Source organism: Panthera uncia, assembly GCF_023721935.1.
Source record: "Panthera uncia isolate 11264 chromosome C1 unlocalized genomic scaffold, Puncia_PCG_1.0 HiC_scaffold_4, whole genome shotgun sequence".
NCBI classification, from domain to species: domain Eukaryota; kingdom Metazoa; phylum Chordata; class Mammalia; order Carnivora; family Felidae; genus Panthera; species Panthera uncia.
Window position 1 is genome coordinate 84,275,425 of NW_026057585.1, and position 27,057 is coordinate 84,302,481.

The 27,057-nt window shown below is 40.8% G+C and overlaps 1 protein-coding gene across 3 annotated transcripts in view; it reads right to left on the reverse strand.

Annotated features, from left to right (window-relative positions):
• The window catches only part of STX12 (syntaxin 12), a 42,459-nt gene extending 17,443 nt beyond the window's left edge, over positions 1-25,016 (reverse strand). The window contains exons 1-3 of one of the 3 annotated variants that reach the window (XM_049618800.1): positions 24,785-25,016; positions 10,329-10,398; positions 8,715-8,814 (exon numbers count right to left, since the gene is read on the reverse strand). In XM_049618800.1, coding sequence (XP_049474757.1) covers positions 8,715-8,814; positions 10,329-10,398; positions 24,785-24,902 — 288 coding nt within the window. In that variant the 5' untranslated portion in view covers positions 24,903-25,016. The other 2 variants (XM_049618801.1, XM_049618799.1) reach the window with 2 other exon arrangements.
• Positions 25,017-27,057: the final 2,041 nt, after the last annotated feature.

Below are 27,057 nucleotides of genomic sequence, written 5' to 3' on the forward strand. Positions count from 1 at the left end.
GTATTGCAATATTCTAGGTTAAAGGTTAGGAGGACATTGTATCAGTAATGGGAACGCAAAGACATGAGTCTAATAAATTTTATGAGTTAGTGACTGGCTGTGCAGCAAGGGGTTAAAATCAAGAATGACTCAAATATCACACATGGGAGAGTCATGGTAATACTGAAAGCAAATTTAGATGAAGAAAGTTTCTCCTTTTCTGGGATTTTTTATTTTCACATAAACATTATAACAATAAGTGGGAAAAGCCATAATTCCCTAATCTCACTATCCAAAACTAATTTTTTTTCTTTTTTGAGTAGGCCCCATGCCCAACGTGGCACTTGAATTCACAACCCTGAGATCACGAGTTGCATGCTCCACCGACTGAGCCAGCCAAGGTGCCCCATAAAAATACTATCTTTAAGTATATCATAAACATTTTTCATGTTATCATACTCTTCATAATTATGGTCTTCGTTACATAATACTCTACCAGGTTGATCTAGTAAATTTTATGTAAACATTCCTTCTAGATTGTTCCCAGTTTTTAACTATTATAAATAAAGTTAATGTGAGCCCCGCTGTAAGTGCTAATATTAATACAGTGTTTACAATGTATCGGTATGGTTATAAGTACTTTACATAATAACTCACTTAATTCATACAACAACCTATAAATTAGGTACTATATATATTTTACAGATCAGAAAACCAAGGCACAGAGAAGTTAACAATTTGCCTAGGATCACACAGTCAGTAAGTGGAAGGGGTAGACTGCAAATCCAAAAAAATCCGTCTCCAGACTATAGTTTTTTTCTTCAAACTTTTTTCCTTAGGATAAATTTGCAAGAATGGGAATATTAGGTGAAAAGGCACAAACTTCTTTATGACAATAAGTATTATCAATCAGCTTAGTTAAGGGGTTTGGGTCAAATGGGAGGAATTCAGTATAAGACAACACATAATTTTTGATGAAAGCAGATTAAAGTGGGATATTAGAACAGGAATTGGCAATATGGGCCTAGTCCTTAGAGGTTAGGGGCTAGGGCTGGGAAAAGATCTGGGGGTCAAGTTCATAAAGGTCACAGAGAGCTCATAAAAGTAGATAAGCCTCTTGAAGGAGAAAGCAGAGGCTAAGAAAATTAGAGGGTCAATGGCAGAGCCTTGGGACATGCCCACTTCTAGGAAGACTGAGAGTCAGAGAAGAAGGCTGAGACTCCATCTAGGGAAAGAGAAAAGAAGCCAGCAAGGGATACCAGAGTTGGGGGACAGACTGAAAGGGGATCGTGGAAAGAAGAAGAAAGTTTCAGTATAGGCAAGATGGGCTGTTTCAAATGAAACAGAAGAGTGACTAAACACTCCAAAAAAAGCGGGGGGGGGGGGGGGGGGGGGGGGGGGCTCGGTGGCTCAATCGGTTAAGCGTCCAACTTCGGCTCAGATCATGATCTCTCGGTTTGCAAGTTCAAGCCCCACATTGGGCTCTGTGCCGACAGCTCACAGCCTGGAGCTTGCTTCACAGTCTGTGTTCCCCCCTCTCTCTGTCCCTCCATGCTCATGCTCTCTCTCTTTCTCTCAATAATTAATAAACATTAAAACAAAAATAAAAGAAAAAAGGGGGTAGGCACCTGGGTGGCTTAGTCGGTTGAGCATCCAACTCTTGATTTCAGTTCAGGTCATGATCCCAGGGTCGTGGGATTGAGCTCCGTTATCAGGCTCCATGCTGAGCACAGAGCCTGTTTAAGATATTCTCTCTCTCTCTCTCTCTCCCCCTGCCCCCTCCCCTGCTCGTGCTCCCTCTTCTCTAAATTAAAAAAAAAAAAACAAAACTCAAAAAAGGCCACTATATTTGGCAAATAGAAGATCACTGCTGATCGCACATGAGGGTGAAAAAAGACCGAAAGCAGGATATATGGTCTGATACACAGAACTGCAGCAAAAAGATGGTGGTAAGGCTAAGATTGATGAGATGAAAAAAGAATCGAAAGGGAAAAGGGTATTCAGCACAAGAGGGGAAGGGAATCAAGGAATTACAATTGTAGATCTATTTTGTGTTCCTAATGATCCAAGATAATGGAAGGGAACAACAGCATGCATGATCCAAAAATAACTTCTTTTTGATTTTGAAATACACTTAACCCTTTTTTTTTTTTTTTTTTGGTAGCGGATTTAACTATTTTTGTTTAGGCTACTTTTTAACTCTTCAGTACTTTCAACACTCAGCTTTCATCAAACCCTTAGACTCCTTTTTCATTACTACTAAAACCATCCACAAGTGTGTTTTCCGTAAGTACCCAGCTGGGAAGAGGAAAGGGGTAATTTGGGAATATGGGAATATTGGATGGCAAGGGGAACTGGTCCCTAAGTGAAATATCAGTATGAGTAACAACTGAGCAGCACACACAAGGATAACCAAAGCTGATTACATTAAGATCACTTTTTATCGTAGCTACTTTGTAGCACGACAAAGCATCTAGTCTTGGCTCCTCTCTTGTGCAAGGGGGCACCAAAACTCCAAAGACTAAACATAGGCTTCAGGTATGGGTTAAACTAACATTTTCAAACTTTTTGATGGAGACATGCAGTAAGAATGAGACATCTTGAGCGGGGGGGACCTGGGTGGCTCAGTTAGTTGAACATCTGACTCTTGATTTCCGCTCAGGTCCTGATCTCATGGTTCATGAGTTCAAACCCCCTATCTTGGCTCTGCAATGACAATTCAGAGCCTGCTTGGGATTCTCGCCTCTGTCCCTCTCCAGCTCATGCGTGCACCCCACCCCCCACTACCACCTCTCTCAAAAATAAATAAACATAAAAAAAAAAAAGAAGAATGTGACATCTTGACCTACTACCATATATACACATATGTATGAAATGGAAGCTTCCTGTAATATATATTTCCCTTTATTACATGGCACACATGTTTTTTCATGTTTTAAGTAATTAATTAATTTATTTATTTTTAAATGCTTATTTTTGAGAGAGGGAGCACGGGGGAGGAGCAGATAGGGAGACACAGAATCTGAAGCAGGCTCTGCGTTGACAGCAGAGAGCCCAACGCAGGGCTTGAACTCACGAACCATGCGATCATGACCTGAGCTGAAGTCAGACACTTAACCAACCAAGCCACCCAGGTGCTCCTATTTTTGAGAGAGAGAGAGAAAGAGCATGCATACATGTGCTCTAGTTGAGGAAGGGTAGAGAGTGAGGGGGACAGAGGATCTGAAGCAGGCTCTGTGCTGATGGCAGAGAGCCTGATGCGGGGCTTGAACTCAAGAACTGTGAGGTCATGACCTAAGCCACAGTCAGATGCTTAACCAACTGAGCCACCCAGGTACCCCTACATGGTATACATTCTGATATTTCTACTCTATTTCATTTTTAAAAACATTTTTAGTGTTTATTTGCTTTTGAGAGAGAAAGAGACAGAGAGACAGAGGCGTGAGTCAGGGAGGGGCAGAGAGAGAGAGGGAGACACAGAATCCGAAGCAGGCTCCAGGCTCTGAGCTGTCAGCACAGAGCCTGATGTGGGGCTCAAACTCACAAACTGAGAGATCATGACCTGAGCCGAAGTCAGATGCTCAACTGACTGAGCCACCCAGGTGCCTCTATTTCATTTTTTTAAATGATCACAGCACACTAGAATTATTTCACGTTCCACCTAGCTACAACTCACAAGATGAAAAACAATACAGAATAGGGAAGTTGTAGGCCTTGTCTTTAGAGCCATCAGAGATAAAACATCATAAAAAAATTCAATAATAAAAAGCCAAATGGAATCACAGTAGGCTAAGGTAGATGGAGAAGGTTTTTTTCTAGGAGGAGAGGATTTGAGGTAGACCATGAATGATAGGGAATAACAGGTCAAACCACAATAAAGAAGGAGGCACACTGACTTCAGGAACATGTGAAGAAAAGGCCTGGCACATCAAGGGAACAATGAACTCCAGTAAAAAGTGTGTGTTTTTAAAGGATTTCAATGACCACTGAATAAAATAACCTGAAAAGAGACATCTTTTCCCCTGAGCACTTCTTCAACCTGAGGCCTATCAGTGACTCATGATGGGACATGAAAGTAACTGCAAAATAGAAAGGAAAAACATCTGATTGAAATTATTTACAGAGACTGCATGCAAAACAAAGCAGGACCAAACATAAAGCTGCTAGCCAAACCCCAGAGATGCAAACGCTGAGATTCCTTTCCAGTTAAGCTCATTTTATTAATATATTCAATGTTATTATTAAAAATAGCCGCAGATATTGAGTAGCTACTAATTGCCAGGCACTCTGCAAGATTTGGTGCATACATTCTTCCTAGCGTCACAACAGTCACATGACCCCATTTTACAGATAAGGAAACTGAGGGTCAGAGAAGGTCTACCTAGCACCAAAGGCCAAGTCACTTTAGTTTCACACACTGCCTTCCCATTAAAACGAAGTCCTTTCCTATTTTTTTAAATTATTTTTAAATTTACATCCAAGTTAGTTAGCATATAGTGCAACAGTGATTTCAGGAGTAGACTCCTTAATGCTCCTTCCCCATTTAGCCCATCCCCCCTCCCACAACTCTTCCAGTAACCCTCTGTTCGTTCCCCATACTTATGAGTCTCTTCTGTTTTGTCCCCCTCCCTGTTTGTATATTATTTTTGTTTCCCTTCCCTTATGTTCATCTGTTTTGTCTCTTAAAGTCCTCATATGAGTGAAGTCATAGGATTTTTGTCTTTCTCTGACTAATTTCACTTAGCATAATACCCTCCAGTTCCATCCATGTAGTTGCAAATGGCAAGATGTCATTCTTTTTGACTGCCGAGTAATACTCCATTGTATATATATCCCACATCTTCTTTATCCATTCATCCATCAATGGACATTTGGGCTCTTTCCATACTTTGGCTATTGCTGATAGTGCTGCTATAAATGTGGGAGTGCATGTGTCCTTTCAAAACAGCACACCTGTATCCCGTGGATAAATGCCTAGTAGTGCAATTGCTGGGTCATAGGGTAGTTCTATTTTTAGCTTTTTGAGGAACCTCCATACTGTTTTCCAGAGTGGCTGCACCAGCTTGCATTGCCACCAACAATGCAAAAGAGATCCTCTTTCTCCACATCCTCGCCAACATCTGTTGTTGCCTGAGCTGTTAATGTTAGCCATTCTGACAGGTGTAAGGTGGTATCTCATTGTGGTTTTGATTTATGTTTCCCTGATGATGAGTGATGTTGAGCATTTTTTCATGTGTCGGTTGGCCATCTGGAGGTCTTCCTTGGAGAAGTGTCTATTCATGTCTTTTGCCCATTTCTTCACTGGATTATTTGTTTTTTGGGTGTTAAGTTTGATAAGTTCTTTATAGATTTTGGATACTAACCCTTTATCTGATACGTCATTTGCAAATATCTTCTCCCATTCTTTCGGTTGCCTCTTAGTTTTGCTGATTGTTTCCTTCACTGTGCAGAAGATTTTTATTTTGATGAGGTCCCAGTTCATTTTTGCTTTTGTTTCCCTTGCCTCTGGAGACGTATTGAGTAAGAAGTTGCTGTGGGCAAGATCAAAGAGGTTTTTGCCTGCTTTCTCCTTGAGGATTTTGATGGCTTCCTGTCTTACATTGAGGTCTTTCATCCATTTTGAGTTTATTTTTGTGTATGGTGTAAGAAAGTGGGTCTAGGTTCTTCTGCATGTTGCTGTCCAGTTTTCCCAGCACCACTTGCTGAAGAGACTGTCTTTATTCCATTGGATATTCTTTCCTGCTTTGTCAAAGATTAGTTGGCCATACGTTTGTGGGTCCATTTCTGGGTTCTCTATTCCGTTCCATTGATCTGAGTGTCTGTTCTTGTGGCAGTACCATACTGTCTTGATGATTACAGCTTTGTAGTATAGCTTGAAGTCTGGGATTGTAATGCCTCCTGCTTTGGTTTTCTTTTTCAAGATTGCTTTGGCTATCCGGGGTCTTTTCTGGTTCCATACAAATTTTAGGATTATTTGTTCTAGCTCTGTGAAGAATGCTGGTGTTACTTTGATAGGGATTGCATTGAATATGTAGATTGCTGAGTGGTATTGACATTTTAACAATATTTGTTCTTCCTATCCAGGAGCATGGAATCTTTTTCCATTTTTTTTTGTGTGTTTTCTTCAATTTCTTTCAGAAGCTTTCTATAGTTTTCAGTGTATAGATTTTTCACCTCTTTGGATAGATTTATTCCTAGGTATTTTATGGTTTTTTGTGCAACTGTAAATGGGATCGATTCCTTGATTTCTCTGTCGCTTCATTGTTGGTGTATAGGAATGCAACCAATTTCTGTGCATTGATTTTATATCCTGCAACTTTGCTGAATTCATGAATCAATTCTAGCAGCTTTTTGGTGGAATCTTTTGGGTTTTCCATATAGAGTATCATGTCATCTGTGAAGAGTGAAAGTTTGACCTCCTCCTGGCCGATTTGGATGCCTTTTATTTCTTTGTGTTGTCTGACTGCAGAGGCTAAGACTTCCAATACTATGTTGAGTAACAGTGGCGAGAGTGGACATCTCTGTCTTGTTCCTGACCTTAGGGGGAAAGCTCTCAGTTTTTCCCCATTGAGGATGATATTAGTGTTGGGTTGTTCATATATGGCTTTTATGATCTCGAGGTATGCTCCTTCTATCCCTACTTTCTTGAGGGTTTTTATCAATAAAGGATGCTGTATTTTGTCAAATGCTTTCTCTGCATCTATTGAGAGGATCATACGGTTCTTGTCCTTTCTTTTATTGATATGATGAATCACATTAATTGTTTTGTGGATATTGAACCAGCCCTGCATCCCAGGTATAAATCTCACTTGGTCACAGTGAATAACTTTTTTAATGTATTGTTGGATCCAGTTGGCTAATATCTTGTTGAGAATTTCTGCATCCATATTCATCAGGAAAATTGGTCTACAGTTCTCCTTTTAGCGTGGTCTCTGTCTGGTTTTGGAATCAAGGTAATACTAGCTTCATAGAAAGAGTTTGGAAGTTTTCCTTCCATTTCTATTTTTTGGAACAGTTTCAAGAGAATAGGTGTTAACTCTTTCTTAAATGTTTGGTAGAATTCCCCTGGAAAGCCATCTGGCCCTGGACTCTTGTTTTTTGGCAGGTTTTTGATTACTAATTCGATTTCCTTACTGGTTATGGGTCTGTTCAAATTTTCTATTTCTTCCTGTTTCAGTTTTGGTAGTGTATATGTTTCTAGGAATTTTTTCATTTCTTCCAGATTACCCATTTTATTGGCATATAATTGCTCATAATATTCTATTATTGTTTTTATTTCTGTTGTATTGGTTGTGATCTCTCCTCTTTCATTCTTGATTTTATTTGGGTCCTTTCCTTTTTCTTCTTGATCAAACTGGCTAGTGGTTTATCAATTTTGTTAATTCTTTCAAAGAATCAGCTTCTGGTTTCATTGTTAGACTGGTTTTTTTGGTTTCGATAGCATTAATTCCTGCTCTAATCTTTATTATTTCCTGTCTTCTGCTGGTTTTGGGTTTTATTTGCTGTTCTTTTTCCAGCTCCTTAAGGCATAAGGTTAGGTTGTGTATCTGAGATCTTTCTTCCTTCTTTAGGAAGGCCTGGATTGCCATATACTTTCCTCTTATGACCACCTTTGCTGCATCCCAGAGGTTTTGGGTTGTGGTGTTATCATTTTCATTGACTTCCATATACTTTTTAATTTCCTCTTTAACTGCTTGGTTAGCCCATTCATTCTTTAGTAGGATGTTCTTCAGTCTCCAAGTATTTGTTACCTTTCCAAATTTTTTCTTGTGGCTGATTTCAGGTTTCATAGCGCCGTGGTCTGAAAATATGCACAGTATGATCTTGACCTTTTTGTACTTGCTGAGGGCTGATTTGTGTCCCAGTATGTGGTCTATTCTGGAGAATGTTCCATGTGCACTGGAGAAGAATGTATATTCTGCTGCTTTAGGATGAAATGTTCTGAATATATCTGTTAAGTCCATCTGGTCCAGTGTGTCATTCAAAGCCATTGTTTCCTTGTTGATTTTTTGATTAGATGATCTGTCCATTGCTGTGAGTGGAGTGAAGTCTCCTACTATTATGGTATTACTATCAATGAGTTTCTTTATGTTTGTGATTAACTGATTTACATATTTGGGCGCTTCCACATTTGGCACATAAATGTTTACAATTGTTAGGTCTTCTTGGTCTATAGACCCCTTGATTATGATATAATGCCCTTCTGCATCTCTTGATACAGTCTTTATTTTAAAGTCTGGATTGTCTGATATAAGTATGGCTACTCTGGCTTTCTTTTGTTGACCATTAGCATGATAGATGGTTCTCCGCCCCCTTATTTTCAATCTGAAGGTGTCTTTAAGTCTAAAGTGGGTCTCTTGTAAACAGCATATAGACGGATCTTGTTTTCTTAGCCATTCTGTTACCCTATGTCTTTTGATTGGAGCATTGAGTCCATTGACATTTAGAGTGAGTACTGAAAGATATGAATTTATTGCCATTATGATGCTTGTAGAGTTGGAGTTTCTGGTGGTGTTCTCTGGTCCTTTCTAATCTTTTGTTGCTTTTGGTATTTATATATATGTATATATATTTTCATCTTTTCTCCCCTCAGAAGGTCCCCCTTAAAATTTCTTGCAGGGCTGGTTTAGTGGTCACAAACTCCTTTAATTTTTGTTTGGGAAACTTTTTCTCTCTCACGAAGTCCTTTCCTATTAAACAAACATACACACATATACACCCCAGAAAATACCTACCTGTTCCGAAGCAGATAAGGGAAGAGGCAAGGCCCCTAACTCCTTCAGCAACTCATTTGTTTCCTTGGCAAGCTGATTTGTGGAGTGCTGTAACTGCTGCCTGAGAGAGAAAAGACATGATTCAGGGTATTCCCACCGCTCAAGAGCTGTCACACTTTGTGCCAGCTTGTGCTCACAGTGCCTTGCGATGCAGGAAGTGAAACAGTACTTGAAGGAATGGGTTCCCAGAGGCCCAGGTCCCCCCACACACAAAATTCCACAAATACGACTCAGTCAAAAACATGTCACTCAGTAGAAAGAACCTGCCTCGGTGAAACCTGCGGATCAGGTATTTTAACTCTTCACGGAGACAAGAAAAGCCTATCAGCAGTTCTGATAGAAATTTAAGAGCAGCTGCCCCCACACCTAACTCGAATAGTTGGAACACACGGAGTTCTCACAAAATTTACGTTGAACTGCCCGGCAGTTCTGCACAGCTGCTGCCTGTCACAGGCCACTGACTGGAGACAAAATCCAGACACTGGGGGTTGGAGGAAATATGCACTAAAAGCACAGTTTCCACCCTAGGGAACAACCTCCAAAGATCTACACCCACGTTCTTGCTTAAAGCTGGTGCTTTTTCAGCTTTATACTTGGCTCCCTACTGTCCTTCATGCTTGACTTTCTGGCTCTTCCCTCCAAAACAAAGAAGCCCTGTACTGTGTAAAAACACATACGGAGTATAAGAGAAGGGAAATTAAAGAGGAAAGAATATGCATTATATTAAGTGGGATTGGAAAGTAGCGGAAACCCTAAAAGAGCTCCTTTTAGTCATGGTTTCCTCTACTCTCTCGCCATTTCTACAAAGGTTTTAAGGGAGGACAGAGAAACCACACTACTAATCGTTAGTGTTTTTTCACTGCAAAGGGGTCTCCAAGATTAAAAGACAAGGGAGTCAAAACAAGAGGCAGTCAATTAAGGGCCTGAACCTCCCAGACATGACTAACACATGACCAACACAAAGATTTTTCACATCTCCCTAGAAAAAGCTCAGAGTAGTAAGTCAGTCTCTCAATTCACACCATCAAGGACAGACAGGAAACGAAGAATATCCTTCAATATATCTTAAAGATGAAGAATAAAACTTCCAAAAGCAGAAATGGGGTCAAGGAGGATGTAATAAAAAGATTCATGAGTCCCTACTACCAGTCCATTCTCCTCTCCCTCAGACACCCCTCCGGTCATTCGGAATACATTTTTCTAGTGTTTATAGTTGGAAATCCCACTAGACTAGATGACCTCTGCAGATCATCAGGAGTCCTGTGCCAACAAGGAGGTTCATTTAGGCAGAATATAGTTTAACAGTGGTAGGAGTTCCCTTCTCTACTTCCTCAAATTCCTAAACTGCCCAAGGAAGAAAGAATCGGAGTTTAAGGATTTTGAAAGGCAATGGAGATCACAAACCATGAATATATTTTGGTGCCCCTCTTCTAGATCCAACTATTACTTCATGTCCCACTGCCTGTCATTCTGACTCCATAGGCCTGAAACCTAAGTGAGCTGCCATGCAGCAAGGACAGTAAGTGCATCCTAGAGGGCCCTCACCAAACCCAACCTTGTTAGGAAGCTACTCACAGATTTTCCTGTAGTTTGCTTGAGTCCTGCTTAGTTCCTAGTTGGCTCATCAAATTCTTTATCTGAGCAGCTAGGGAAAGGGGGAAAAAGATTTATTTAAAAGAAAAATACATTCATCATGAGCACCCTACTTCTTAGATCGCTGGTCTCTCTCCACATCCTGAATAAGTTCATGCAACTAACAAAAAGCATGCTGTGATCAAAACTTTGGCATATACATTCCCTTCTAAAACTAACCGAGGTTCACCTTTCTCCTATAGAGTAACTATGTCACCAAGTAGGGGGTGGCAGTTTCGTTCATCATTCTCAAAGAACTTCCAAAATTTTCTAGATTTCCCATGGTGCTGGTTTAATATTTCAATACCTTTGGAAGGGGCCTTAATACCAAATATCAACTCCTAACAATGAAAATTTAAATTCATAATACAATAATTTTTCTATAGCAAACATTTTGGGAAAGACAATGTACATTTGTTATCAATAATAAATTACTATCAACTGAGCACCTCTATGTGCCAGGCACTATATCAGGAGCTTTGTAGGCGTTATTTTATTAATTTTCATAGCAACAATCCGAAGTAGATATATCTTCATTTTGCAGATGAGGAAATACATTTAGAAAAGTTATATCAGTTAAATTTACAGAAGTTAATTATGTCAAGATACACAATAAGTGTTAGGGCAAAAAATTCACTCACAGGTACATCAAACTCTAAGGCCTATGTTCTTTTACCTATGTTGTCTTATAGTCAAATATGTGTTTTTGTTCATATAACGTTCTCTATCTTTTCCTAGATATTTTGCTAACACTAGCTCATGTTTAAATTCTAGATATTTAGGCCTCTAACCCTGGACTAGGAAAGCAGAGGTCCACAGGAAGTGATCATCTATCAATAAGAAGACAGACTCTAACACCAGCCTGCCTGGGAATGTGAATGGCCCCGTATACCTTACTGATTTGTGTAACAGAAGTAGAGCGCTGATTTCTTTTCTTTTTTTCTTATTCTAAATATTTTTGGGTTTTGTGGGTTTTTTTGAAGTGTAGTTGACCCTTTGATTTCCTTTTTATCCTGCTCTCTGTTCTTTTGCTGGTTGGCCCGGAGGATAAAGAAAATACATTCATTCATTCACTTGAAGAGATTGGGATTTTGTTTTATTTATTTTCTGTTGTTTGCTTGCTTGTTGTTTTTTTCTTTTAATGTTTCTTTTTGAGAGAGAGAGAGAGACACACAGAGCACAAGTCGGGGGGAGAGGCAGGGAGAGAGGGAGACAGAATCTGAAGTAGGCTCCAGGCTCCGAGCTGTCAGCACAGAGCCCAACACTGGGCTCGAAACCACAAACTGTGAGATCATGACCTGAGCCGAAGTTGGACGCCTAACCGACTGAGCCACCCAGGCGCCCCTTGCTTGCTTGCTTGCTTAAGAGCATTCATTATCTTCTATTCCAAGTTGCTGGGGTATAGAACATAATAACAGTGTATTCTTTTACCAGAGGAATCGTGGTTATATTCAAGTTTCACCAGAACTTTAAGAGATAATAAAACACAATAGGTATATGGCTCCTCCAACCAAAACACAGTTTCCTTTGTGAGGGGCTTTCCTATTCTCTCAGTATTAATGCCAAAGTTCCACTTGTGAGATATCAGACTGCTAAATGACTGGCTTAGTGGAAGATGAGGAGGAAGTATATAATATATATTATAGGGGCAGCGTATACAATGCTTCCATATCCAGTAAGAAAGAATCTTCACTTACTAGAACTTTGAATTTTAAAAATTAGTAGTTCCTGGGGCACCTGGTTGACTCGGTTAAATGTCCAACCTCAGCTCAGGTCATGATCTCATGGTTCGTAAGTTCAAGCCCCACATTGGGCTCTCTGCTATCAGTGCAGAGCCCGCTTCAGATACTCTGCCTCCCTCTCTCTCTGCTCTTCCCCCCCCCCACTCTCTCTCTCTCAAAAATAAATAAACATACAAAAATAAAAAATAAAAATAAAAATTAGTAGTTCCTGGGATGCCTGCATGGCTCAGATGGTTAAGCATCTGACTCTTGATTCGTGGCATCCAGCCCCATGTTGGGCTCTGTGCTGACAGCACTGAGCCTACTTGGGATTCTCTCCCCTTCTCTCAAAACAAGTAAATAAACATTTAAAAAAGATTAGAAGACAGAAGAATTTAAAAATTAAAAAAAATTACTGTTTTCTTATGATAGGGTGCTCCTTAAAATAACAAAATTTGGGGTTTGGTCTTTTTTTTTTTTTTTTTCATTTTATTTTTTATTTTTTTTAATTTACAATCTTAGTTAGCATATAGTGCAATAACGATTTCAGTAGTAGATTCCTTAGTGCTCCTTACCCATTTAGCCCATCTCCCCTCCTACAACCCCTCCAGTAACCCTCAGTTTGTTCTCCATATTTATGAGTCTCTTCTGTTTTGTCCCCCTCCCTGTTTTTATATTATTTTTGTTTCCCTTCCCTTATGTTCATTTGTTTTGTCTCTTAAAGTCCTCATATGAGTGAAGTCATATGATGTTTGTCTTTCTCTGACTAATTTCACTTAGCATAATACCCTCCAGTTCCATCCACATAGTTGCCAATGGCAAGATTTCATTCTTTTTTGATTGCCGAGCAATACTCCATTGTATATATATCCCACATCTTCTTTATCCATTCATCCATCGATGGACATTTGGGCTCTTTCCATACTTTGGCTATTGCTGATAGTGGGGCCAGGTCTTAATCGTGCCCCTAATTTGGTCACCAAGAATAGTAAAAATGCAAGCTGAGGTTTATTAAGTACCAGTTACCTTACAAAAACACTGATAAACTAATAGCTTCCAAGTCTGATTAGAAACAATGATTAAGCCAAATCTGATTGTTGGGTGACTCTACTCCCAAGTAGAAACTGAACAAACTCATCCTTAGCAATATGTACAAGTTACTTCTCTCTAGCCAAAATCGCTGTATCATACGTGTTATAAAACAAAAAATTCCAAAGTCAAGAATATATAAACTTGTAGCACTTCAAATTATGATTTTATCTTATTTTGGGACTGTTTGTTTGTTTTTTTTTTTTAGCAAAAACGTAACTCCAATTTTATAACAGAAATATAGTGTTCAAGTGATTAAAATTGTGCCTTTTGACCAACTTCATAAAATATATTTATTCTATTAAATGAGGGTTCCTTTTAGCTTAATGGTTCCACAGGAAAATGTAAACACCATAATTTTGCTAAGACAGCATCCTACAAGATAAAATTTTTCATCACTGACATATGGAATTTCCCCTTATCTCAGTCAAATAGGAATTAGGATACCACTAGAGCTATCAACTGGTTATCCATACAAATAATTTATAAGAGGGCATTAGCATTAATTGAGCATTTCTTCTGTGCCAGACAATTGGTTAGGTACTTGATGTGATATAATAGAAAATATATTGGGTCTTTGTCCCCAGATCCTGGCACAAAGCACCTAAAACCCTTGGAATTTTGTGCACAATGGGAGTGTCTTTTGTTATGCATAAAGACCCCCTTCTGAGCACACTGAGTTTATGCTCCTGGGGTGACTTAAAGTTAGATAGCCTTAGGCTGGGTGGGGCTAGTCAGAAGAATGACCAAGTGATTAGAAGGTTAGAACTTTCAGCCCCACCCACAGACTTTAGGGAAATGGGGGGCGGGAGGGTGATAGGCACTACAGATTAAGTTCTATAAAAACTCTTCAAGTACACTTGATGAACTTCTGGGTTGGTCAACAGCTGAAGATACACAGACGGTGTCAGAGGGTGTCCAAGCCCCTTCCTTGAATGGGCATCTCTTCTACCTGGCTGTTCCCGAATTATGCTCTAATACACTGGTAATCTAGTAAGCAAATGTTTTCCTGAATTATGTGAGGTGCCCTAACAAATTAATCAAACTCAAGGAGGGGCTCATGGGAACCTCTGATTTTACAGCCCACTGGTCAGAAGCACATGTGACAACCGAACTTGTAACTGGTATCTGAAAAGGAATAGTCACATGGGACCCAGTCCTTAACCTGTGGGATCTGATAATAACTCCAGGTAGAAGTGTCAGAATTGCGTTAAATTGTAGGAAATCCAACTGGTGTTTGAAGAATCTCAGAATTGTCTGGTGTATGGAAAAGCCACACATCTGATGTCAGAAGTATTTAAAGTGTAGGAAACACAGGAGTATTTTTCCTTTACACTTAATAAGCATTATCTTATTTGATTCCAAAAACGCTTTGAATAAGCATTATGCTCTCAATATTATAGATGGGCTCACTGAGGCTCACGAGCACAACAACACTCATTTATTCATCCATCCATCCGTCTCTCCATTCATTCAGAATACCTACTTTACACTGTCCTATGCTCTAGAAGAATCTGCTCTCAAGAAGGTAACATTTTAGGAGCACCTGGGTGGCTCAGTCTGTTAAGCCTCCGACTCTTAATTTTGGCTCAGGTCACGATCTCACTGTTTGTGAGATCAAGCCCCACATCAGGCTCTGTGCTGATAGCGTGAGCCTGCTTGGGATTTCTTTCTCTCCCTTTCTGTCTCTCTCTCTCTCTCTCTCTGCCTTTCCCCCAAGCTCACTCTCGATCTCTCTCTCTCAAAATAAATAAACATTTTTTAGAGAGAGAAGCTAACACTTTAAAGAGACAATAAGTATATATCTGGTGGTGATAAGTACTATAAAGAAAAATAAATTCAGGTAAGGGCTGGAAAGACAGGGCAAGGAGAGGGTGCTCGTTTTACATAGGGTGGTTAGAGAAAACCTCTCTGAGAAGGTGACACAGAGAAGAGATCTAAAGGAAGTGAAAGATCAAGTTATGCAAATATATGGGGGAGAAGCTTTCTAACAAAGAGAGTATTAAGGCAAAGTCCCAAGGCAAGAGTGCTTCCTGTGAAGGAGGAACAGTGAGGAGACCATTGTGGCTAAAGTAGAGCAAGCAAGAGAGAGGAAAAGTGGACAAAGAGGCAGAGGCCAGATTGTATAGGGCCTTGTAAACTAGAGCAAGGACTTCAACTTGTAATGAAATGGGAAGCCACGGAGTATCGTAATAACCAGAACTCAAGCCCAGGGCAAATTCCAACGGCTATATTCTTCGTGACACGTTATGTTTTCTCAAAAGGCTGACGCTAAATGGAAACAGAATGAAGTAACACAGGGCAGGTCTCAATTCCAGTGTTCCACTTAGCCCCACCCTGCTTATCTGATAACTCCCCAACTGAACAGCTCTCTGCTCCAGGTAGGCTGATGCCCTTGCTCTAACCTGTTCTCTTCCCAACTCCCTCCCACCTTCGGGAACACTCCTGTGTACTCACCAGAGTCCAGCAGAGTGCCAGGCACCCAGTGGGTACATAAGTCATTGCTGACTGAGTTAACCTCCCTTTTATATCATGACACTTTATTTAAGACAAAAGCTATGAATGAACATGAGCGAGGAATAATTGAGACCTGACCTCTAAGCCAGATTTGACCACTAACTAGATGTATGGCACCAACCAAGCTCATTTCATGTAGTTGGGTTTCTTGTCACCAAATGTCTGTGGCATTCAGGTTTAACTTGCATATATTGAGTACTAACTATCGTTATAATACCAGTTGTGGGGGTGAGGTGTTTTCTCATTATAAAATCTTGTTTTTTCTTTCTTTTTTCTTTAAACATTTTGTAGTATTTATTTTTGAGAGAGAGAGGGGGGGGGGAGGGGCAGACAGAGAGGGAGACACAGAATCTGAAGGAGGCTCCAGGCTGAGCTGTCAGCACAGAGCCCGACACAGGGCTCAAACTCACGAACAAGACCAGAGCTGAAGTCAGATGCTTAATCAACTGAGCCACCCAGGCACCCCCCCCCTTTTTTTTAAGTTTATTTATTTTGAGAGAGAGAGACAGCATTAGTGGGGGAGGCACAGAGAGAGGGAGAGATAGAGAATCCAAGTAGGCTGTGTGCTGTCCACCGCAGAGTCTGATGTGGGACTCAAACCCAAGAACTGTGAGATCTTTACCTGAGCCGAAACCAAGAGTCAGTCACTTAACCAACAGAGCCACCCGGGCGCCCCTCCTCATAAAATATTTACAACTATGTGAGAATGAAATGATCTCTGAGTATTCCCATCACTCCTCAGTGCTAAAATTCAACAATATGAATAAGCATAGTCCCAGAACGATGCTATGTAACCAAGGAGTGTTTTTGGCAAGCCAGAGTTTGGCTTAGGGAGGTTCCACGTGTGTACAGATGAGACTGGACTGAGTTTGTGCCTCTGGAGGGCAGGGACCACATTCTACTCATTTTTGTATTTGCGTAACCGTGCGCGCACGCGCGCACACACACACACACACACACACACACACACACACACTCCCCCCTCCAGAAAATAGTTGGTTGAATGTATGATGACACATTAAGGTAGATCTTTAAAAAGTTCAAGGAAACAGAGCTCCTATCATTGACTGTCTTTATAAAGTAGAGCACTCTCCTTAGAAACGCTAGAGATATGTCAAAGTATCAAGTTATTAATCATCTATCAAAACTTATTAAATACCCAGGGCACCTGGCTGGCTCAGTCAGACGAGCATGCAACTCTTGATCTCAGGGTCGTGAGTCAGAGCACCACGTTAGGTGTAGTGATCACTAAAAAATAAAATAAACTTTAAAAACTTTATTAAATAGGGGCACCTGGGTAGCTCAGTCGGTTGACCGCCCGACTTCGGCTCAGGTCATGATCTCCCAGTTCGTGGGTTCGAGCCCCGCATCAGGCTCTGTGCTGACCACTTGCTCAGAGCCTGGAGCCTGCTTCAGATTCTGTGTCTCCTTTGCTCTCTGCCCCTCCCCCGCTCATGCTTTGTCTCACTCTGTTTCTCAAAAATAAGTAAACGTAAAAAAAAAAATTTTTTTTTCAACTTTATTAAATACCCTAGAGAGCAGTGGGAATTTTCTAGCACATGGGGGGAAAATCAATTAAAATCAGCTGTTCTTTGTGTAGTCTCAGCTGAGAACTTTTTCATCTAGATTCTCCTGACTTCTCTTGTTTGTTGAGGTTACCTGAATTTGTTGGGGGAGGGTTATGAAAGTGCAGGAGAGGGGGACTTATAAGGCCATTTGCTAGCTAAGCACCAAAATCAATCTATGCCTCCATCAATTCTTTCTAAATTCCTGAATATTAAAGCATTTTCCCAAAAGTTTCCAGCAAGACTCAGGTATCAGATACCCCAAAACTCAAATCATAAGGGGAGTAGTGTCTTACTTTACTAGAATCCAAAGAAACAGAATTTTTTGTATACTGCCCTCCATAACCACCAACACCAGGGGTTACTAAAAACTAATGACTCAATGAGGGGCGCCAGGGTGGCTCAGTCAGTTGAGCATCTGACTCTTGGTTTCGGCTCAGGTCATGATCTCAGTTTGTGAGTTCGAGCCCTGGGTCAGGCTCTCGGCTTTGGGGAGCCTGCTTGGAATTCTGTCTGTCTGTCTCTCTCTCTCTCTCTCTCTCAAAAATAAATAAATAAACATTAAAACACAAATAATGACTCAATGAGCCATCTAGTTTCCATTGAAGAATTTCACCCCTTAATGAGCTTAAGGCACAAAAAGGAATAGAATGTTCACATATATAGTTATTTTCACTGGAGTGTACATAAAATATCAAAAAGTAAAGTGATACTTTTTGGAAAGATTTTTATTAAATGGGTTGAATCTAAAAGGGTTTTCTGGTCATCTTGACTAATGAGAAAACCCTTTTTCTAAGCATTCTAGTAAATAAAAGTTTTACCTTAGACTGATTTGCTACAACCTTTTGGATGAAAAGAATCCTCTATGAAATGCTGCATAATCCTGGAAACCAGATGACTAGGCCAAATGGAAAGACAAGTCCTTCAGTTCTGTGTAACCAATTTTGTTATTTTTAAAACTAGACCTCAAGTTCCATCACCGATATCCTATTTTTAAAAGCATGTCCTGGCTAAAACTTTTATGAAGACTACAAAACAAATCAACTTATTATACATTACAGTTGATATCCACACTGCAAACTACTCTATACTGAACACTCTTTATGTACTTTCAGGTGATATCAGTTTTAAGCAGAATCTGAATCTCCGAATGAACCTTAATCCAAATCAAGGTCTAGTCATATCAAAGCAACTACTGTCATAGTATATTAAAAAAACAAATATAAATTCAAGGAAAAAACATTATTTACACCAAATGGGAAAATGAAGGCCTATGTGGTGATTAAGACAATAAAGTCATCTCAGTGTGTTACTCTGAAAATTAGGTTTATATTCTGTTTTCATACAACGAAAATGACCTGACTTTAAAAAAAGGAGCCACTCTATTGTAATAGGAAAGCTCTAAACCAAACTGAACATGAGCACTAAATATCAAAGGTCAAAATATGTAATGGTTAATTAAGAGCACAGGCTCTGAATTAAGACTGCCTATGTGTTACTCCTGGCTCCACCACTCCTTGGTGTTATGATCTTTTCTTTTCTTTCTTTGTTTTTTAAGTTAGCTCTATGCCCAACGTGGAGCCTGAACTCATGATGCCAAGATCGAGAGTCACATGCTCCACTGACGGAGCCAGCCAGGCGCCCCGACTCAGCTTTCCTATCTTGAGCAAAACACTCCACTCCTCTGTGCCTCAGTTTCTTCACCTAAAAAATGGGAATAACAAGAGAACTCTCATACGGTTTTTGAGAGAATAAAATAATACGGGGCTAAATTTAGAACAGTGTCTGGCACAGAAAAGAACTCAATGAAGGATAGCTATTATTATCAGACTCAAGACCAAGAACGACATACTCAGCAATGATAACATCAATTAAGTACATACTGAATGCCAACAACATAACCATTGCTGTGCCAGACACCGGAGCTAAAGAGAACTATACAATGCATGCTGTCTCCATCCTCAGAAAACTAAAAGTAATCTCTCTAATTAGAATGACAAGGTAAAAAAAAAAAAAAAAAAAAAAAAAAAACGAATTAAAGAATACTGAATATAAATAAATGCTAAACTGTGAAAGAAAAGTGCCTGTAAATTCAAAGAAAAACAACAACATAAAAGGATAGTTAACATTTCTTAAACATTTACTATGTTGCAGGTGCTGTTTTAAGCAATTTTCATAATTACCTCATTCAACTCTCAAAGCCCTATGAAGTAGATTATTTTTTACTCTACTTTAAAGATGAGGAAATTGAGAAATAGAGCAGTAAAGCAGTATGTCTACACAGGTAAGTAAGAAGCAGATCTCGGATTCAAACCCGGGCAGTGTGACTCCTGAAACTGCTCACCTAGCTACTAAAGCATAGTGGGGCAGGAGATTCGACCAATAATATCACCATTTACTGAATGTCTACTATGTGCCAAGCACTCTACTTTCAAATGCCCCATTTTAACAATTCCATTCATTTCACACCTGGGGTTGCAACAAAAAAGGGAAATAAGCTGCCCAAGGTTAACAGTGCACAGAGGGGCGAGGACTCAGTCACCGAAGGGCTGACCTGAAAGCTCATGCCCCTTCTGACTTCACTTTCTTTCAAAAGCAAAGGAAGGCTTAGTTGCAAGGGGTAGGATTTAAGCACAACTCAGAGGATTTGTATAATTTAGATAGTGAGGTAGGGAAAGATATTAAAGAAAGGAGGAACAGAAGGTGCAAAAACTTGAAGCAAAAACCAGTGTTTAAGGATGTTAAGAAAAATAACCTGCTTATAGCAAAGAGTGAAGATAAGTAGAAAATACGGCTTATTTGGGTTAAGATGACAGAGACTGAGTTGGTAGAGCAAATGACTCTTTTTTTTCAATTTTTTTTAATGTTTATTTCTGAAGGAGAGAGACAGAGCGTGAGTGGGGGAGGGGCAGACACAGACACACACACACACACACACACACACACACACACACACACACAGAAGCCCAAGCAGGCTCCAGACTCTGAGCTGTCAGCACAGAGCCCGATGCAGGGCTTGAACTCACGAACTGTGAGATCATGACCTGAGCCAAAGTTGGACGCTTAACCTACTGAGCCAACTGGGCACCCCTAGAGCAAACGACTCTTAACCTTGGGGTGGTAGGCTCAAGCTCCACCTTGGGTGTAGAGATGGCTTAAAAATAAAACCTTAAAAAAAAATGATGACAAAGAGTGAAAACAAAGAAAGTTATGATATGATGCAGCAGACAACAGAGAGCCACCACAGGCTCTTGAGGAGGTGAGTGGTATAATCAAAACAGGATTTTAGGGGCACCTGGCTGGCTTGGTCAGTGATTTCGGCTCAGGTCATGATCCTGCAGTTCATGAGTTTGAGACCTGAATCGGGCTCTGCGCTGACAGTGCAGAGCTTGCTTGGGATTCTCTGTCTCCCCCTCTCTCTGCCCCTCCCTCACTCACACTCTCTTTCTCTCAAAATAAGTAAATATACTTAAAAAAACAAGCCAGGATTTTAGACATACTGCTGATACATTATCAGGATGAATAAGAATGGAAACAGAGACACTGAGAGTTTGATGCTGTGATACACATGTTGACATCTTGAAGATTTACGAGACGGCAATGAAATAAAAAGCAAATGGCAAATGCGAAAATAACTTTGAAAGACCACCCATGGGATTTCACAGTAATCAGTTTTAAAAATTCAACTGCCTTTTATTTATTTTTTTTTAGTTAAAAAACTGTTATCAATAAATAAGCAATATTAAAGAACAGCAATGCTGCTCTTGGAAGCAAAGCTAACTTGGAGGCTATTAGGTCTTTTCCTATATCTGACACAGCAATACTTGCCCAGACCCTTCACTCCATAATAGGCAGAGTTAAGTATATTTCTTCTGTACCCCACACATACTGATAACAACCCTTGTTGTACCAGGCAGTCAGCCTTAGCTGTATCTATATCAACTCACGTGGTGGCCTGCCATATTTCGGCTGATATGCTCAGTAATTCCAAACCTACATCTGTGGCTGGAGAGCTGAGAAAAAAGAATAGCTATTCTCTCAAATTTTCAATGGGTAGAGTGCCTGCAGGGCTCTCTGGACATGGGTATATGTCTGTGAGCTCAATTTCAGAGTGTATACTTAGTATGTCTGCCATGTCTGGGAGAGGTTTGGGGAAAGTCACCAACCTCATAACAGGGTAGAAGCAATGTCACCCTACTAACTTCAAATTCCCCATTCCTCATCTAACAACCCTAAGGGAAGAATTCCAACTCACGCTGACTAGGGTCATAAGATGTTGTAGGTACCACCCAGTACAAGGAAACTGAGGCAGTAAGAGTTCAAAGATAGTAGAAAAACCTCATTCACTTTAAATATACTATTTATTAAGCATCAAAACCCTAGGGGTGCCTGGGTGGCTCAGTCAGTTGAGCGTCCGACTTCAGCTCAGGTCACGATCTCGTGGTCTGTGAGTTCGAGCCTCGCGTCGGACTCTGTGTTGACAGCACAGAGCCTGGAGCCTGCTTCTGATTCTGTGTCTCCCTCTTTCTCTCTGTCCCCTCCCCCGCTCATGCTCTGTCTCTCTCTCTGTGTCAAAAATAAATAAACATTAAAAAAATTAAAAAAAAAAAAAGCATCAAGACCCTAAATGATAAGATGTTTGGCTACGTCCCTGACTTCTTTTCTTACTATGCTCCCCTTCTTTAACTGCAGTCCGGCCACACTAGCTTCCTTGCTATACTTTGAACACACTAAGGTCTTTGCTCTTACTATAACCTCTGCCTAGAATGCCTTCCCCAAGCTACTCACATGGCTCTCTCCCTCACTTCATTCAGGTGTCTATTCAAATATCACCTCCTCACAGAGCCCTTCCTTAACCATCTGATCTAAAATACAGAACACCCACCCTCTTTCTCTCTTCATTCTCCATCCCCTTACCCTATTTTCTTCATGGCATTTAATCATTACTGGATATTTATATATGTATATACACACACATAGGTACACACACATTCTCAGGGCAGCAATTTTGTCTGTCTTGTTCATCACTCCAATCCCAGCACACAGAGGGTGCTCAAAGAATATTTGTTGAACAGTACATGTATGAATCTATCATATATTTGGGACTGAGATAAGTACTAGAAATAAAAAGATGAATAAGTCATGCCCCATGCTTCTTCAAAGGAGCTAACAATCTAGCAAGGGAGGTTAGACACACCACATGAGAAAGTTCTATGGCCTCAGGTATTCCCCACTTTCCTATGGAGAGTTAAAAAAAAAAAAGGGTCATTTGTAAGTTGAAGGGCTGCTACAAACTGTAATATTAATTAAAAATTATAAAAAAGCTAATTACTGGTCATAAGAGACAGATGTGGTTTCAAATTCAGGTATTGCCATTTATTAGCTCGGTAATTATTTAAACTTTCTCAGTCTGCTTCCTAACCCATACAAAGAAATAATATTGGTAGCTACTTCACAGAGTAGTTAAAAAAAATAAGATAATGCATATAAAGCACTTTTTGCATTGCCTGGCACACAGTATGTACTCAAAAATAACCTATTAATGTTATTAACAGTTGACTCCAATGATCCCTTGAGCCCAACACCCAACCAACAGCTAAATCCTGTCAAGTCTATTACCAAAGAAGCCTATCCTTTCCTTCCTTTTCATTTTCACAGCTCCTAATTGGTGTCTCTAATTCCAGTCTCTCCCTTCCAATTCAATATATATACTCCTAAAGAATTAAATCCAAGCCCTCTTAAGTTTAACACTTAAAGCCTTTCAGGTTTGGGCCCCAAATTAACTTTTCCAACCCAATTCTCCACTACTTTCTGGAGTCCACTCCCGCAGCCAAATTAAATCACTCTACTTTCCTATATATACCCCATACTTTCCCACCAGCATGCCTTGTGCATTTTATTCCCTTCTCTAGTGTCTAAAGTTCGAATCCTTTCCACCACTTTCTGGACCTAGCTCAAATGCCATAATGCCTTCCCAGGTTCCTCCCAAATGAAAATGGTATCTTTCTCCCCTGAACACCTGCACAATGTTATTATATACCTCTTCTGTAGTACTGATCACTTGCAACTTTGTATTTCGGTTGTTACAACTCCACAGGCTCCCTGTTGAAAGAATCCATGCCAGTTCCTACACTTACCACATGCCTAATACTCAAAACAAAAAAAAAAAACAAAAAAAAAAAAACCACGTAGGATGAATATTTCAGACATTAAGGTTACATTTAGCCTCAACAATAAACTTTCAGCCTTGAAGTAGACTCTTGTGACCTAACTGGTACTACAGCTCTCTCACAATAGGAGGAATTAGAACACAAAATACTATACTTTCTAACCAGTGGTCATATTAATTTTTTTTAATTTCTATATTATACAGGCCACATATTTATTCTTCCTTCCACTGCCATATCACCCAGTCTCACACTCTTCATCAGAAACTTTCCCCCCTCTTTATATAGAACGTAATTATAATTCAGGACCAGCTGAGTTCTACCTATTAAAAGAGTACAGCCAAGCTCACAAAAACACAATAATAAATGAGGATTCTTTCCAAGTCAAGTTGTGCTGCTGACCTGTTTATAAGGCTCTGAGATGATTTTCAAGCACAAGAAACAGGCTGTATTTGACTCAATCAGTTCAATCAGTCCTACTCAGAACCTAACGATGGGGAGGTGGTTTTAAGACAAGCAATGACATTCTGAAATCCGCCACTAACTCTGTCATGTCTTACTTGCTGTGTGAATGTGGCCAAGTCCCTGAGCTTCTCTGTGTACGAGATTTGTTCAAAAAATCGGCTAAATAGGGAAGGAATGCAAAAACTTCATCGGCTTGAAATCCAAAAATACGTGCAAATCTTTTGCTACAAAAGACAAAATCATGTAAATCCAAATGTTTTCGGTGAATTCTCTTTATTAAAACAGAAGTCACCTCGTCCCTCAAATACAAGTTATTGTATCTGATTTCCAAATTCATCACAGGGAGAGCTGGGTATTAAGTCACCCAAACACATGCCCTCTCCACTTCCCTTAATTGAAAGCTGCTAATTTCCAAGGAGCAAGAAGCTGAGCGAAATGTAAACCTAAAATCTACATCAGTAAACAACTCCTGATCCAAACTGGCCAAAGAGGAAAGAGAGGTGGGTGGGGGGAAGGCGGATGACAGGAAAAACTCGGCTGACCACTGCGCCAAGTCAACTCACTCACTCACTATTCCCGAGGTGACACACACACCCCTCCCACCCTAGGGCTGTCAGGACTGCTGTTTCGGCCCCAAGACCGTGAGAGGAGAACACCAGAGAAGAAACTCAAGCTTCAGCTGGGGCTCGGGGCCCTCGGGGAGGCTGGGCCTGATAGACTCGGGGATGGCAACCCGCCGCCCCCACAGGAGAGAGCCCGAGATGGGCTCAGGTGTGGCCTTGGCCGTAGCCTCGGCCGGGCTCCGCGTCCCGGCACCCTCACCCAGGCCTGTCCCCGGGACGGCCCCTGCCCCCCAGCCCTGTACCGCGGCTCACTGGCTTGGCTGATCCGCTGGATGTTGCCGCTGCACGTCTGGATGATGCTGTTGAAGTCCCGGAGCTGGGGCCCAGAGGACCCCGGGGTCCGATACATGTCTAAAGGACCGTAAGACATGATGAGGAACTGAGGCCGACTCGCCCTGCAGCCCTTTCCTACCGGAAGCAGCCACCAGACTGGACCCGCACCCTGACGGGGAAACCGAGAAGAGAAAAGGGCGGGGGAGGGGGCTAGGGCTGCGTGCGCACTAGCCCCACCTCCCTGCAGCGCGCATGCGTCCGTCCCGCCCCGGGCCACTGCGCAGGCGGCGCTGGATCTGGTGCCCGAGACAGTAGCTTAGAGACAGGACGCATCCGCTTTGGAGGAATGGGGCGGGGCGATGACGTCATACGGTTGGGGCTCGGATTGGAGGAGCTGGTGTGACAGTGTTGTTGCTCGCCAGAGCACGGTGACAGGAGGCAAGAATTTTCGATTAGCATAAAATTGTACCGATGATCTCAGCCCTAACATCCTAGTCTGAGAATTCAGGCCCAAATATGGGAGAATTCGACAACCTTGACCCTCAGATCCGTAACCAAACTCCTGAAATCCCTCACTCTACTTCCATCCTCTAGGGCTTTCATAGTATTTGCGGAGCACTTTTATGGTTTACAGACGGCTTTTATTTCTTCCTCCACCCCTCTTCTAATCTAAACAATAAAGCGATGATAATATTTTTTATTGAGAACATACTATGTATGAATCTTCACTGCAATTCGCTGTTCATAAGCTCTATCATAGCAAGGGACAATGTTCTAACTATATTTTTACCTTCGGGATAAATAATAGACAATCTTTTTTTTTTTTTAATGTTGAAGCAAAGTAATTCGACAAAGTAAGTTCTTTTCTTTTGCAACACTTAGAAAATTAAGACCACAGCAGTCAATTTGCTTTTCTGAGATTTGACTGCAAAACCCAAACACTAAGACAACTCCATCCTCATGTTGCTTCTTCCCTAAAATGCATTCTCATATTCCTAAACTCATTCTCCATCTAAATCGTTCCCAAATAGCCTCTTAATTTACTATGTATCTCAAACCAGGATTTTTGGGAGAACTAGACTCTCAAATTTTAAAAATCATTCTGTAAGTTATTTGGAATGTATGACCTCAATGTTCCCACAGAAGACTGCATTTTGTGAGCTTATCGTAAATGGGCAGACGTCGGTAGGATTTTGGTTTGGGAAGAGATCAAGATAGGGAGAAGTGAAGGGGGAACTGGTAGTGTTTATTTCCTGAGTTCTCCACCCATCCCCACCCCAGCCTATTTTGAAATGTCTGGGAAAGGTCAAAGAGAGGAAGCTGTTTGCCTGTTTGGGAGGAGACCCCAAATGAGGGAATAAGCCTGCGTTCAGCCTTAGAGATTTTGTAAGCAAAGCTGTTTCTGTGCAGCATTTATAAGAGCATTTCTTTCTGTACAGAAAGGGACAGATGACATTTGGGGGCTCTGATTCTGGTTAGTAAAACGCTACCATTTCTTAGATCCATATGTCAAATCGTATAGCAAATCATGTCAATTGTACTTTTTTACCTATAAAATAGTCTTGAGTATTTTTCATTTACATTTGACTCTATTTAAGGTGAACTTCAGTAAAGGTATTTTTAATCCTAGGAACTGAAGACATAGGGTTTTGTTATTGTTGTTTTTTTGTTTGTGTTTTTCTAATGTTTTATTTTTGAGAGAGAGAGAGATAGAGAGAGAGAGAGTGCTGGGGGGGGAGGAGCAGGGGGCGAGGGCAGAGGATCAGAAGCGGGCTCTGTACTGACAGCAGCCAGTCCAGTGCAGGGCTCAAGCTCACAAACTGTGACATCATGACCTGAGCCGAAGTTGGACACTGAACTGATTGAGCCACCCAGGTGCCTGTATTTTCTCCATCTCAATAAAAAGTGGTTTTCTGGGGCGCCTGGGTGGCTCAGTCGGTTGGGCGTCCGACTTCGGCTCAGGTCACGATCTCGCCATCCGTGAGTTCGAGCCCCGCATCAGGCTCTGGGCTGATGGCTCGGAGCCTGGAGCCTGCTTCCGATTCTGTGTCTCCCTCTCTCTCTGCCCCTCCCCCGTTCATGCTCTGTCTCTCTCTGTCTCAAAAATAAATAAAACGTTAAAAAAATTTTAAAAAAAAAAGTGGTTTTCTGTGTCTTGTGCTATTGTGTGCTATCTGCCAAAGCAATACATTTATGTCTTGCAAATACTAGATGTCAAATGCACATTTATTATATTTATACATAAATATAAA